We start from the raw sequence: 16,220 nt of genomic DNA, 5'->3' as shown, positions 1-16,220 counted from the left end.
TGTAGCATAAAATTACAACCTCTTTAGACTTGTATTCAATATTTATGTGGATACAACCTAAAATCCTATTTGCCCCACCAATAGCAACAGCTTGGATATTTTAAGAGTGATCAACCATTACACCAAGATTCCTTTCTTTCATGACACTGTTAAGGGTTATTCCAATCCAAATTATACTTAAAATTCAAATTATGATAACCCAAATGCATTGTCTTGCATTTATTATAATTAAAATCCATCTGTCATTTACTTGCCAAACTCACTAAATGATCTATATCCTTTTGTAAAGTAGCAGCATCCTCTTCACAGCTAGCAACACCCAAGACCTTAATGTTCAGCAAATTTAAGTAATTTATTGACCATTCATTCACCTATGTCATTGATGAAAATAAAAAAGAGCAAAGGTCCTATAACTGAGCCCTGAGGTACCCCCCCCCTTGTGACATTAGTCCAGTTTGACTGAACTCCATTTATAATAACCCTCTGCTTTCTTTCATTCAACCACATCTATAGAGATAAATTATGTTACAATCATTTTATGTGGCACCTTGGCTAAAGCTTTCTGAAAATCCAGATACACCAAATCTACACCCTTACCCTCATCTACATATGCAGTAATCTTTTCAAAATATTTGTAAGAAAATATTTTCCCTTAGTGAAATCATGTTGACTATCCAATAAAATTCTAAACTTTGTTAAATGACTTTGGAAAGCATCTTTTATCCGACTTTCCACACCTTTTCCCACAAATGATGTAAAACTAATAGGCCTATAATAATGGGGACAATTTTTATTACCTCCCTTGAAAAAGGGATTGACATTAACTAACTTCCAATGCTTTGACACCTTCCCAATACTCAAAGACTTAAAAAAAATAGTAATAAGTGGCTCACATATCCAATACTTAACCTCCTTCAAAATCCTTGGGTAAATAATATTTGACCAAGGAGCCTTATCATTTTTTCAACTTCCCAATTTTTTTAATACACTCAGAATTAATGTAATCATATTGTCTGACCCTGCCTCTATGTATCATCTGTTCAAGATGAGAAATATTGGCTTAATCTTCATTAGTAAAGATTGAAGAAAAAGCTGAATTTAATAATCCAGCTATCATGATATGCTAGCCTTCTTTTATCATCCCTCAAGGGTCCTACACCCATCCTAACATTTTGTTTACCCTTAATGTATGTAAAGAAATCCTTAATGTTAATTTTTACATTTTTAACCAACCTTTTTTCTTGCATTCTTTTTAATGTCCTAATTTCCCGTTTAACCAACTTTCTTGACCTTTTATAATCCTCCAAATCTCCTGTCATACCAGTCAATCTAAATTTCTTAAATTTGTGATGTTTTTCTTTAATTTTATCTTTTATACCTTTTATGAGCCAACCTGGTTTTTTACTTGCAGCCACCTTTTTTCTATAAGGAATGTGTTTATCTTGAATATTTAAATATTTATCCTAAACAACTTCCACGTTTGATCAATGTCTCCAAATAACTGTTCTGCCTAGTTCACAATAGATAATTCTTGTCGCATCCCTTCAAAATTAGCTTTTTTGAAATTTGTAACCAAAATATCATTATTCCCAAACTCCATACACAGCAAAACATCAAACTTAATAGAGCAATGATCCCTTGCATCCAGATGTTCCCCAAATTCCACTTTCTTAAAAATTTCTATATTAGAAGCTAAGTGGACCAGTAAGTCCTTGACCTAAGAAATCATACTTACTGTTCTTTTTGCATCCACATACGCACCAAGAGAGACAAGAAGAGAAACTGTCTCTGTATGTCCATTTTGTGCTGCTACAAACAAAGGTGTGGCTTTATCCTAAAGAAATCAATTCATATGAAATCCCACAAAAAATTCAGTTACCACATAAGTTGTAACGCTTCATTAAAGAAACAACAACAGAAATTCATAAAAACCTATTTTCTATACATTCAATTCCATTATGATAACAATCTCTGCATACAAGTTTTAATGCTCAAAAACAGCTGAACTAAACAACCTATAATCAAACTACATCATAAAACAAGTCATTAATATCCTGTTTGTATGTGATAAAATATATAGTTTTAACACGAAAATACAATTTGCAACCTACAACAAAACATGAACATGTTATGAATCTTAGTGTCTATTATGAAATAAACATTCTATTCAATCAAGAATGAAATGGCTTGCAGGTAGAGTCTCCTTTAGGACAAATCCTTTACTATTGTCCAAACTGGGCAATATTTAATATTCAATTTCCAATTAAGTACCATATGGAAGAAATCATATGAAGCAATTTCTGACTGGGTTTCAAATAAGAAAATATTAAGTTGCAGGTTCCAACTAGACTCATGACCATTAAATGTTTTTTCACTGGATTTAAATGAAATCAAAATGGAGATACTTATGGAATTTTTAAGCCCCTTTAACTCATTATGCAGTAGCCTAAATTAATTTAGATATGTAAATAATATTGTGGCATTGCACCAAATTTAAATTGGAAATATTTTTTATCAGCTGATTTCCATATGTCTTACTGTAAGCAACAAATAAAATGTCATGTTTCTGAAAAGAAAAAAAAAAGTAAAGCAGATAATGCACCAGAAAGTTTCAGAAACATTTGGGGCAGTTTTCCCATTATAAAAACACTTCAGTTTCTCATAATAACTTTTCCTGTGAATAATGTCAAAAATTCCGATGTTGTGCATAAAAAAACACATCTTCTTGTCTAATTTTAAACATCAGTTATGAGTAAAAACTTAGTGAATTGGTCGATGAAACCAATGCAAATGTGAAAATTGTTTAAATATGATTATCTTTAGAAGTTATCAGTTGAAGTTTCATTTCACATACCAGTAGCAGTGTTAAATGAGTCAATCGTTAGAATAGCTGCCATATGGTATTTAATAAAACTAGTTTACCCAGCAGATTTATGCCTGGCTAGACAGTTCAGTGCTTCAGTACATGGTAGTGGTAAAATCAGATTATTAAAACTAAATATTTAATGTGTTCTAATTATTAGATGTAGCTTCTATTTCATTATCTTCAAACATTTGCTGACTGACTCTCAGATGAAACTGAAGAAAAATAATAAAACATTCCTGTAGGCCCATGACACAGTAAACAAAAGAAACAGTGAAGACACATTCTAAATGCACAAGTTAAGTAGTAGTGGCAGAGAAGGTATGAAATTTTGGGCAGGACTGGAGCTGTGATGGATGGTCAGGTAATATACAAACCCTGACTGAATAAGCCATAGCCCACCCATAGTTACACCACTATTAGATAGTACAGGTTAATACATCTACACCCATTTCACCAAATTGTGCTCTTTCCAGCCTTACAAGCCATTCTCAGTCTAAGTTTGTTGCTTCTTTATGATAAATATCTTCAGAATTTAACAACAAAAAAGCTACAGTTTCACAGCTTTTACTCAGTGGCTGATTTAAAGAAGTTTTTTTTCTTCAGAATTCATGTGCTTTTAGATAAATTACTATGAAGGAACTTAATAAAACACTATGAAGCGATATACAAATGATAAAGGCAACATTACAGTACCAAATTATAATGGCAAGTTCAGTTACAATTCCTTTTTGATAAAGACAATATTTTTCTAGAAGAAAATAAGCAGAAATGTTGCTAGTATCCAAGTTAAACTGTGAAAAATTAAAACAGATGGCTGTAAGATGAACTTTTATTATCCAAAATTAAATAACTTCATATCTTCTAATACTTAACACCTTGCAACTTAGTGAAAACCTTTGACTATGTTCAGGCTACGTGACAACTAATTCAGACACAGTTCAAATTAGAGTAAAATCTGTTTTAATGAATATATCTCTTCAACTGTCAACAGTTTAAACCCCTTTTAACCCTTTGGATACCATAATCGTATTTATCCAACTTAACATTTATAGCCATTTGGTGTAACAAGCGGATTTTCCCCACAGTGTCACAAAAACTTTTCCTCGTGGTGCAACAATCGGGATACTCACACATCTTTGAATTTCCTGCCTTAGTAACATGTGTGCGTACATCAACGAGCAAAAGTGCAACTAGTGGATTTTGATATTGCAAAAGTCCTAAAAAAAAGGTCAGATTCTAACTTTCATTTGTTAATAGAAAATTGACACTTCTCGACAACCCACCCAAAATTTAATTACACACTCAAAGGGTTAAAGAAATAAAAAATACATGGTGCACGTTTTCTTATAAAGATATATTGTCATGATATCAGAAATTATTTCAGTTTCATTAACACCTAAAACTAAATTATTATGTTAAAATAAAAGTATTTTTAGCAAGGGCACATTATTAGTCTCATCATAAGAAAAGTAAGAAATACAATCGTAAAGCAAGAATTCATACGTTAAAAATTTCATGCACATAATTATCTGTTGTGATAAACTACAAAACAGGAATTCCTCAATTTCCTCTTTTCTCCACATGGTTCCTCTATCTCTAACAGAAGCTATTGTGATAGAAAGTTTTCACAGGCAATGCTTTCTGGGTTCCTAAGCTACATAATGGTTTATCTGCACTCTGTCCACACCAGTTGTTGGTTAAAATGGATAAGAAACATTTGGAAAACTGGTTTCAACTAAAACATAATTCATTCCCTAAAGATCACCATTAAGACATAAATCAGTTTTGAAAATTATTGCCAATATCACTTTCACTGCAATCAAATCATTCTTTTTGAGCTTACTTACTAGACATAACTACATTTAAAGGCACTGTTCATATGAGGTCTCATAAAAAATTTCCTGGGGTACTTTCTTACTGTTTCATATAATCTCTCCCTAACCATTACACATCTGAAACCTCAAAGAAAGTTTCTGTAGGTACTTTATTGCAATTTCATGTCTTTTTGGAGTCATTAGCCTATAAATATGTAAGCGTCATAGGTGAAAAAAGGAGTAATTTTAAGTTTACAATACAGTTGCACCTGTTAAAGACAGAGCAACCATACAGAGTTATGAGGAGATTGAGGAACTGCTGTTTCATAGTTTACCCCAGAAGTTAGTAATATACATGATATTTTTAACATGTGAATCCTTGATGCACTATTGAATTTAATAAAATTTGTTTAAATAGCAACACTGTTAAATTTATTTAGACACTTGTACCTTTATAAAGTGGTTGATAATCATTAAAACAACAGAACAAAACTACATACCAGCATTTTTGCCTCAATGTTGCCTCCATGTGCTACTAGCTCCTTGACTACATCAGAATGATTACACTGAGAGGCAACCATGAGGGGGGTTCCTCCATCCTACAAGATAAACATATGTAGTTATAAAGAAGCTTCAAAATTGCTAAACACCAGTCTACCTATGGATGAAGTTGTAAACTTCCAAAACTCATTTATCAAAAAGCAAAGATATCATCTGTTTTTGTGTAATGAAGATTCCTATAAACCTTTCAATGGCATAAACAAAAATGTAGATATCTCAAGTTAATACTCAAAGCTTACTAGATATAAACACACAATCCAAAAATACTGTTTACGGTGCATCTTAAAAGTGCTTAATCTGTCACTTTTTTGCATTTATAGCATCTTCCATTACTTCAAGAATTTCTGGACCATCAAACAATTCCCATCAGGATCCCTGTTGTGATGGTCCTTAAATAAGTGTTGTGTTTGGACAACCTTCACTAAAGTTCTGGGAATCTACTACAAACTTTTTTTTTGTTCTGTGATACAGTTGAATTTCATCATAAGATAACATACTGTGAACATATTAAACACTCAGTTGTTACACTTACTGTTGGTGTGCATTTGTTACACTAAAGGTAATTTATAATCCCACACTTGTTAACAACAAATAGATAAAAACAATACTTTAATAAATTAATATTTACAGCAAGCATTTACCAATTTTATTTAATATCTATGTATAAAACTGCTAACAATTTCATACAATGAACTTATGAAATTAATATTGACCTTATTTGCATAAAATGACACTTAAAAGATCTTCACAGGTTCATAAAAGTTATATTCTAACATCAACCATGAGGACTTTCTGGCTTAGTTCATGCAAGCGGTTTCATATAAGTTATGTTCTAACATCAACCATAAGGACTTTCTGGCTTAACTCAAACAAGTGGGTTCATATAAGTTATGTTCTAACACCAACCATAAGGACTTTCTGGCTTAGCTCATGCAAGTGGGTTTATAGAAGTTATGTTCTAACATCAACCATAAGGACTTCCTGGCTTAATTCATGCATGCGGTTTCATACAAGTTATGTTCTAACACCAACCATAAGGACTTCCTGGCTTAGCTCATGCAAATGGGTTCATAGAAGTTATGTTCTAGCATCAACCATAAGGACTTTCTGGCTTAGTTCATGCAAGTGGGTTCATAGAAGTTATGTTCTAATACCAACCACAAAGGGCTTTCTGGCTTAGCCCATAAATGTGGGTTCATAGAAGTTATGTCCTAATACCAACCACGACGATTTTCTGGATTAGCTCAAACAAATGGTGCAGAAACAGACACCAGTAAGTGTGAAAGTAAACAAGAATTCTTAAGATTCCACTTATAATGATGAACACTATAGCTAAATCCAGTACATTTCATTGAATAGAAACTATGAAAATTAAGAGTGGAAGTTCTAAATGACAATCTTTTTATCTCATTCAAACTCTTGTTGTCATAGAAAAGTATACATTTCTTGAAAGTGAGCTCTATTCCAGCCAGGACCATAAAAGTGACCATGTAAGTGGAAATTTTGTGTATGTAGAAACTTCAACTTTTGTCAATAGAAATTTTGACCTAAAACTAACCCGAACTTTACAGTTTACCAATGATAAAAACTCTATCTAAACACACAAATCCCATGTTTGCCCCAAAAAAACACAACTCAACAATGATATGATTTACTTCAGTTAAGGTCAACTCCCACTTTTTAGTCACATTTCATGTACATTCAAGGATTTTATAACCTTCCCAGAAAAACCACAGTTCTGTTAATGATTTTTGAGAATGTATTTCCACTTCTTTAGGTATACAAACAAAGCATATTATAGATTTCAATTTTCAATTACAAAGATTAATCTGGCAATTTCAGTTTTCAAAGTTTGATTAAAAAAACATATCAAACTTGATATTCACAACTTTTCAACTCATAGTCAGATTGTAAGACCTACATAAAAAATTATCATTCAACTCATTACTATACAGCTGCACTGAGAAACTCCACTTTGCTAGTTTTTAGTGAATATTACTTTAAATTTTTGTATCAAATTTCTTACAGCTAATTCTTGATTATCTCTATAAGAGGATTGGTTATATTGTAATTGGTCAAAAGGATTGAAGATGCTTACTGCCCTGATGCAGTTATCTAACACTCACTTCACACTGGTAGCAGATACAGCACAGGAACTTCACAAAAAGTATTTTATAAAACACTTAATTGAAATTATTGAAATAAACATACTACCAATTAACTTATGCTTTTGTTTTAGTATTTCTAATCTTTAGAAGTGCACCAATACATTTATTGCCAATGGTACTAATAGCCAATATTTACATCTGGCAGTTTGGCAATGCTGGTAATATTAAAAAAGTAATATTTTGAAAATTAATTCATTCATTTTCATACCAGTGTAAATTGAAACACCATAAGTACTATAAAAAATTCAGTATTTTGAATACTAATTCATTTTATAAAATCAGAGCAACCAGCAAGATGAGAAAATTTAATATTTTAAAAATCAATCAATTAGTTTTCTATATCAGCACCCATGGTAGTTGGAATTGCTATACTTGCTGATGGTGCTACTATCAGCACCAATACCAATATCATAACTGATGTATCTGAATGTTCATTAGTTCTTTAGAAAAAGTTAAATTATCCTTATATGAAAATATATTCCTGTTAGATACTCACTTATCTGCACAACAAAGAGTTATTACCTCACACCACTGCCAAGAAAGTTTTTGCACATGCCACAAGCCTTGAAGAAAACTACCACCCCTACATGAATTAACCTGGACTGTGCAAAAATCTTCTTGGCAGTGGCGTAAGGTAATAGCTTTTTGTTTTACACAGAGGTGAGTAAACATTTCTGAATCTGTTAATACTTCCCACTTATCAAAGTGCTCAAGAATAATTCACAATAAAGCAAGTAGCAAACATCTCTGTATAACCTTATTAACAAGATCATCCTAAAGCTCACTGCCCAATTCTACAAAAGCATCATACACTAATTATACAAGGTAATTCTTAGATATAACTCAGATATAAAAAAATATTTAATAAGAGATGAGCAATAAAACTTGAGTTAATGTTTCCTTGTGCAGTAGTTACTACTTTAAAGACTTTGTTGAAGTGATTTGTAACTGTTGAAATAAGCAAAGAGTCATTTATACGGACATTAAACAAATAAAAAATATCTACCCAATTAGCTACATTAACAGGAGCTCCAAGTTCTAAGAGAAGATTTACAATGTCCAAGTAACCTCCTTGGGCTGCACAGTAAAGAGCTGAGGTTCCAGTCTGAAACATCATGCATGTTGAAATTAACCACTTTAACAAAATGCAAATGTACAACTTAAAAAGTAAGAAAAAAGAAAGAAACACAGTTAAATCACAGGCAAGTAAGAAGAAAGAGAATTACATGAGCCAAGGTGTGAGCAATAATGATATTCTCTTAACCTAGTAAAATTTTTTCTAACTGGACAAACTTTATATCACAGCAAATAAAAACAAAAAAAAACAAATTGAACTTAAACTCTTGTAGTGTGAATCAGTGTTAAGGTATATGTGTGTGTCTGTAATTTATGGTCTCTTCTGCATAATTTACAAAGTTTCACACATTTAATAAACTAATACATTTTTTCAATCTATTTAAAGTTTGTAGTCCTGCAGATCTGATATATTAGTTGATTTCCTCTGTATTTTATAGCAAGATATTAAACAGAAAGTATGATGGGACAAATCAGTTTCAGGTTTAAACAACCATTTAGCCTAATATACATCAGCTATTCACTGTGTTTCTATTGAAAAACAACATCAAAAAGTGCTATACTACAATTTACTAATAAACTTTAGTAATTTACAAATCATGTCCCTAATAAGAAAAAACAAAGGCCTCAAACCAAACTAGCAACAAAAGTCCATGTTCAATGGACTCCATTAACAGTACCTTTTTTGATTTCTCTCATGAAACCACCAAACAATTTAATTAGCTAATCTTTATTTAACCCCTACCAGTGATTTTTTGTATGGCACCTCATCAAAAGCTTTTTGAAAATCTAACTACTCATCATTAAGAATTTAGATAACATGTTATGTCCTCAAAAGAAATGAACAGGTTAGTAAGGCAAGAATTCCCTTTAGTGAATCAACTTTGGCACTCTTTTATATCATATTTTACTAAATGATTGAAAGTTTCCATTATAAATTTCTCTGGAATTTTTCCCACCATAGAAGCATGACTAAATGCCAATAATTGCTGATGCAACTCTTATAACTCCTTTAAAAGTAGGAATAACATTAGTAACTTTCCAATTTTCAGGTACCTGCCCACTGTCTACTGAAATATTTGACCTACTTTAAATCACCCGGGAAAACACTGTTTAATTGTGAAGCTTAACCTGTGTCTAAGTTTGTAATCTTTTTATTTACCCTAAATGGATTAATATCTACGTTATTCAGGATAATTCTAATATTTCCCATAAAATACTGAAGGTCAGGAATATTGCTAACATCCTCTCTCTTATTAAACCAGAACACAATATTTAAAAGCTTAGCCTTCTCGGTTTTTCTAAAAACCTTGCCATCAGCAGTATATAACATTCTGTTTATATTTAACATATTTAAAAAAAATCTTTGCTGTTAGTCTTAACGTTATGAACCAGTTATCTCTCAAAAGCCCTTTACTGAATTCCTAGTTTGTTTTTTCAAACCAAATCTCTATCTTTTCTATAGATCTGCAAAATTTTTGTTCAATATGTCAATTTAATAAACTTTTGAATTTGTGGTAATAATCCCAAATTTTATCCTTTATGACCTTAGTTATGCCTATTATGTTTAATTTTTTCTATTATTATTTTTTCTGGGGGGGGGCATGTCTATCTTGAATTAAATGCAATTTATTTTAAAAAATCTTCCAAGTCTCTCTCACGTAACCTTTTAATTCCTTATCCCAATTTGCTAATGATAAATCTTGTCTCATGGCCTCAAAATTGACTTTGTGAGAATTAGAATTCATTTTTACTGATCTCAAAATATAGAAAAACACCAAACTAATTACAAAGTGAGCTTTTATAAATGTTACTCTGCTTCAACTCTAACCACAGCTCATTAAAGGTAGACAACAAATCTAAAATGACAGCCCACTGTAGTACAGAAAACCATACTGAATCGCTTCAAGAAATCTTTCTCTCTGATTACTTTCACTCAATGTAATCACAATCAATATGTCTAAAATTAATGTATCCCATAATTATTGCATCAGTATTCCTAATAGTAACAGCCCTAATCTGATTATACAGTTTCTCAATGACATTACCTGTCTGATCAGATGGCCTATATCAATTGTCAATTAAAAACTTTCTACAGACAAAGAAAGACAACTTTTGAAAAACAACTAAAAACTTTCTATCCTTGAAGCCCTTGATTGTAACTCTTAAAAATTTAAACTCTTGACTATAAGTTTTTATTTCTTCAATGTTAACAGGACGTAATTCTTCCTTTTTATAAGAAGCCACTCTATCCTTCCTTTAAAATGACTACACAACTATTGAATAACTCATAAATTGAAATTTAAAAATAATTCCTATTACCAATATTCTTCAAACCTAACCAAGTTTCAGTAATTTATACCGTATCTTCCAATTCAACTTTAGCCCTGAACTCATCCATTTTGTTCCTACTGCTCTTAAAATTAGAATAACAGAAACTATGTTTTTCTTGAATCTACAATGGTTATCTTTAAATCTGATATTTATCTTTTAAAATTATTATTTAGCTCGTTGTGTTCTGAATCTTATCATCTGGAAGCATGTTTACAATTGTTACAACTATTTTACAAAATTACTAAATACATTAGCTTCAAAAACTCAACAACTTCGGAAGTTATCCCAACTGTGGCTGGCATTTGTCACTATCTGTCAAAGAATAATACAAGCCATTCTAAGTAAAATGAAAGCATCCTTGAGATAAGGGCTTAAAACTAGATTTACTGGAATACAAAGAAATCCAAATTCCACTTCAGCTACTGTGTTGGATCCTCACTTTAAAGTATCATTTTTTAAAGAGAAACGGAACCAAGAGGTGATACAGAGTTTGAAGGAGAAAGCACTGATATGACATTGCACCACACTGATGCACATGTTTACAAATAAAAGAGACAAAAATATCAACTCCGAGATTCTTAAGTGTGTCTACAATTTCTTTCAGTGAGAAAATATTTTGCAATGTAAGAATGAATACTTACTCCCAAACCACTAGGAGGCTCTTTTTGGAAAAAGCAACATATTAAATCACTAAATGTTACATATTGGAACAGACCCTTGTAAACATCTGTGTGAACTGTTTAGCAGTTTATTATTTTGAATATAAGACAAAGAAATACAAAATTCTATAAATTAAATATGATAGTATTTTGTTTATTACTTAAGAAATTCTTCAGGCACTTTAAATAATTTTTTTCATATGTGAAGGGGCCCTAAACATGAATATAACCTAATTAATAATAATCACATACTTACTACTCTACGTGCAGCTGGATTAGCCCCATGTTTCAAAAGTTCTTTGGCACATTCAAAGTTATTGTTTGCACATGCCAGAATTAAAGCAGTTGTTCCTTCCTATAAACACCAAAAGTGAAAATTGTACAATTTCAGTAAAATTGAGAACAATTTGTGAATATATTTCTTAATAGTTCAGCTTCCAAATTTTCTTATGTAACAAAATTTAATACAACAAATGTTCAAACTTATGTAGAAAATATTCATAGAGTCAGTACTTTAATGATCATTCAGTGCATTTGAACTGAATTCATTGCATAATACACATACAAATACAGATATTTATTAAACAAGCATAAAATAGATGTGTTAAAATATAGACTTGAAAAATGCAAAAAATGAGGCTAATAGAGCACATGATGAAGGTACACTTTTACTGCATGCCAGGTGCATCATATAGGTTGTGCATGTAACATAGTGTTAACCAATCAAACTCAGCTGTACTTCATATTTAATTATGTACATGACAGTGGCTGGTTGATTTGGTTCTGTGTCAACTACATGTTGTTTCTTGCATCTGTTTCAATGCATAACAATCACATATCTTGTAGAACCTCCTGTTATTCAGCACACCTATCCTCTTGCTCTTGGACAAACTCAGTGTTACCCAAATATACCACATGTATATAAAATGTCAAATTTATTTCAGGTTTCAATCTATCGTTTAAAATATTTTATTATGAACCATTCCTTTATTTCTGATATGAAAGTCATTTTTCTAAGGTGCTGTTCAATATGACATTTTCAATAGCATACACAATGTATAGTTTTATGACCCACACACTCTCTTAAAAGTGAACACGTATAGTGGCAATTGTTTAGTGATATATTATTGGACATTAGTCATTATAAATGGGGTTCTGGGAAATAAAAAAAGGTCTATAATTCCACAAAATTTGCCAAAGTTGCTGATGAACAAATAATTATTCAAGTTATTTACTTACAGCAAAAAACATCCTTTTGACACTGTTAGAAAAGTGCACATAAGCTCTTACCCCCAGCATACATTTTGTATTCTCGGGAAAACTGTGAATGATTACTACGACACAGTGTTTTAACCCAGTTATCTGGAGTTAAATCAATGGGCTAAAATACGACAACTTCTGCCAACTTGCATGGATGAAACCCTGAAGCTTCTGTGTGTTAATTACAACAGTATATATATTTTTTATAAAAAATGTATACATACGTGGTTAATGAAATACAAAATAACTGAATTTGTATTTGTTATTTGTATATCTTTTGTTTTTCTAATCGCAACACTCAAATCAAAGTACTAAAACAGCTTCATTGACTATATTATGAAAGCTCTTTGTTTTATGCTTTCAAATAATTTGTGGTTTTATTATCCACAACTCTCAATGTACCAACCTAAAAACAGATGGTTTCTGTTCAGAAAAGTAAACAGAGTCATAAATTATAAAAGGAAGAGGATACACAACCATTAACTAAATTAGTTAAAACCACATAATGTCCATTTCAACCCTCCTGAAGGTTATAAATACTGATTCAAAAATTCAAACTTTTCTACTGATTTATGTGGATAACTTGGAAAGAGGCAAACACATTCCACTGGAAATTTTAGAAGATTGAGAGACCATTCCATGAGATAAAGTGTGTCAGAACTGGAAAGGCAATCTGCAATGAGGTTGAAAGCACCCAGAACTTGACATATGTCAGTGTGTGGGCCCAAGAAGAGAGATCCAAGGTCTACCACAAAGGAAACCAGAACGGGTACCCCCCGGTGAGTGATATAAGCCACCACCGTCAAATTGTCAGAATGGATCATGATCAGTCAAATTCCGACAAGAGAAAGAAAGTTAACCAAAGCACGTCGGACTGCCGGAAGTTCCAGGGTGAGAACATGGTAGGATTTTTTGACTGTATACCTTTGTCCTGAAGTCTCATGCTGATCTACCCATGCCCCCCCAACCTTGGGGGAAGAGAAAAAATCTGAACGAGGGGAAAGAAGCAGTCTCGACGACATGGAGCTTTATTCAACCACCAACACACATCAACAAGAAAGTAAGAAGGAAAGTTACAAGGGGAACCCTGTCAAGATTCCAAACAAGCAACCAAAAATGAAAAATCAATTGGAGCATTGCCGATATCCCACACAATGTTAAAGTCACAAGAGTACCCCCCCCCCAAATGACTGGTGGAGAAATAAAATCCAGCCATAAGTCTTGAGTAGAAGTGGACAGTAAAGAAACTTGGTACAAGACAGTGTCCCATCCTAGAAGATCCCAAAAGCAGAGAAGGCGCATGTGTAGGGAAAGGGCAAAAGATGACAATTTTCCCTACATGGAGGTAAGGAGGGGGGAAAATATCTCATGAAAATCCCCATCAATTAGGCAGAATGATTCAGAAAGAAGATGTATATTGAAAATTTCTGTAGGAGAGTGGATAGGGTAAGATGAAGGCTTGAAAATGTAGCAAGGGATAAAAGGATAGGCTATACCAATAAATCAGTGAACACGTAACTTACCTGATCTTGAGTGTCAACATAAACTTTCCCACTCTGGATAACTTTTCTGATGTTCTCAATGTTTCCTTTTAAAGCTAATAAGTGTAGTTGTGAAGATAAAAATGCTTCATTCTGAAAATCAAAGTATGTAAAACCAGTTGCTGCCAATCCTTGAAAAGGCATTGAGGGCTCAAAAAATTTCACAGAGGAAAGCAATTATGCACCTCAGATGTACCCACTCCTTATCACCAAGTTCGCTAGATCTGTTCAAAGTTGTAATGAATGATTCTGTCAAAAATAAATAAATTTTAGAATCATTACAAAAATTCTAGTTATAAACAATTTACATATACATGTAAATGTATATTTTTAACTTCTGTTGTTTCAAGAAAAATATTATAATATATTTGTGAAAAGATATTCATCATACTTGTTGGAGTTCAACCAAAAACAGAACACCACATCAGCCATATTCCTATGAATAATTTATAAACATGTCTAACTTTACTCATAACAGTCACATATTATAAAATATTATCACATATTGTCCAGGTAAAAGATGTAATATTGATTAGTTTTTACAACCAACTTGGAATATAGAGTTATGCAACAGCATTAGCCTTTTAATATGTTTAATGTCAGTTCTTTGACTTTCGGCTCAAAATAAGAAGTAGAAAATGTAATGTCCTACTTATAAAAAGTATTATAAACCAAACTTTAACCTTTTTTCTTGCAAAACATCATATGGAGTGATAACCTATAAAACAATCTTTCATCCCATACAACTATACTTACACCTATATTAGAGCAATTTTTCTGCTTCAAAGATAAAGTTTAATTTATTTGATAACACCACAGGTTTATGATTCTTTTCTAAATGTATGAATTCTTATTCTAAAAAACAGTATATATATATTTTTAATGGACTACATAAAAACATAGTGATTAGAAATTTCACCAAACTTTTTTGTCCACAGAATTCAATGTTTGACATATTTTATACACAAATTAAATTTTTCACTCACATACAATTCTCAACTCTCATCGTTTTACAACTTTTAATTTTATTAAAATAAAGGCAAATGTACTGTAGTTCCTTTCTTTACTAGATAATGGAAACTAGGTTGTTGTTTTTTGTAAGAATCTCCAAACTTTTGATTAGTTTATATGAATCTGAATAATTATATTTACTTGTTAAAAACACTCCATAAATATAATACATTAGTTTATACATATTATCAAAGGTTCATAACAAATAATAAACAATAACAACATTTACTTACCACACCAAACACTCCATGATAAACAAAAATATCTTTCTAGCATTTCTAACTCAGAATACGCACGACCCGCCCTCTAACGGTGTTTCCAAATTGCGTATACAATGATATATTACAAAAAAACATTGTACCTCATTGTTTCCAACATATGGGATTTTTATTATATATAAACATATACATGCTTATAGTTTCGACCATGCAGCGATTTATCTCTTTACTTAACTCACCATCAAGCATAAGAAAATAACGTACTAATTACTGAAGATGCTCAAAGTTTCCCAACATCAATCTATCGAAAGAAAATGTTCACAGAACAGCTCAAGCAGTTTGATAGTTTTATTCTTTTAGTATTGTTGCGTCAGCGAGGTCACGTGACTATTATCACGCCACTTCATTCTCGAACCTTCGTGAATTGTCGGGAGATTACTAGATTGGGGGTAGTCTGGTATATATATAAGATGGTCACAACGTGAAGGGACAATGTGTAGTTAATGAGTAATTGAATGTATGCGGACAAAATATTGTTGGCCACGTGAGACGTGAAGTATAGTGTTGTTACAGAGCGACTGTTGAAATTAAGTGTATCGTAAAGTTGTATTCGGAAAGAATAAACCAGTTTTATTTAAGAAAGGACTTGTGTCGCTAAAGTTTCGTCGGAACGAATTTATAGTTTCACAACAGTTCTGGTCATGTGACTTCTTT

The 16,220-nt window shown here is 31.8% G+C and overlaps 1 protein-coding gene across 4 annotated transcripts in view; it reads right to left on the bottom strand.

Moving 5' to 3' along the window:
• The window catches only part of LOC106473649 (ankyrin repeat domain-containing protein 29-like), a 33,481-nt gene extending 17,879 nt beyond the window's left edge, over nucleotides 1–15,602 (bottom strand). For 2 of the 4 annotated variants that reach the window (XM_022402053.1, XM_022402056.1), the window contains exons 1-6: nucleotides 15,522–15,586; nucleotides 14,260–14,526; nucleotides 11,733–11,831; nucleotides 8,416–8,514; nucleotides 5,181–5,279; nucleotides 1,736–1,834 (exon numbers count right to left, since the gene is read on the bottom strand). In XM_022402053.1, the coding sequence (XP_022257761.1) occupies nucleotides 1,736–1,834; nucleotides 5,181–5,279; nucleotides 8,416–8,514; nucleotides 11,733–11,831; nucleotides 14,260–14,421 (558 nt within the window). In that variant the 5' untranslated portion in view covers nucleotides 14,422–14,526; nucleotides 15,522–15,586. Of the gene's footprint in view, nucleotides 1–1,735; nucleotides 1,835–5,180; nucleotides 5,280–8,415; nucleotides 8,515–11,732; nucleotides 11,832–14,259; nucleotides 14,527–15,521 lie in introns of all 4 variants that reach the window. The other 2 variants (XM_013934331.2, XM_022402055.1) reach the window with 2 other exon arrangements.
• Nucleotides 15,603–16,220: the final 618 nt, after the last annotated feature.

The sequence above is a fragment of the Limulus polyphemus genome, unplaced genomic scaffold, assembly GCF_000517525.1.
Source record: "Limulus polyphemus unplaced genomic scaffold, Limulus_polyphemus-2.1.2 Scaffold6368, whole genome shotgun sequence".
Taxonomy (NCBI): domain Eukaryota; kingdom Metazoa; phylum Arthropoda; class Merostomata; order Xiphosura; family Limulidae; genus Limulus; species Limulus polyphemus.
The sequence above is the reverse complement of the archived record's forward strand: the minus strand, read 5'-3'. Positions and strand labels throughout refer to the sequence as shown.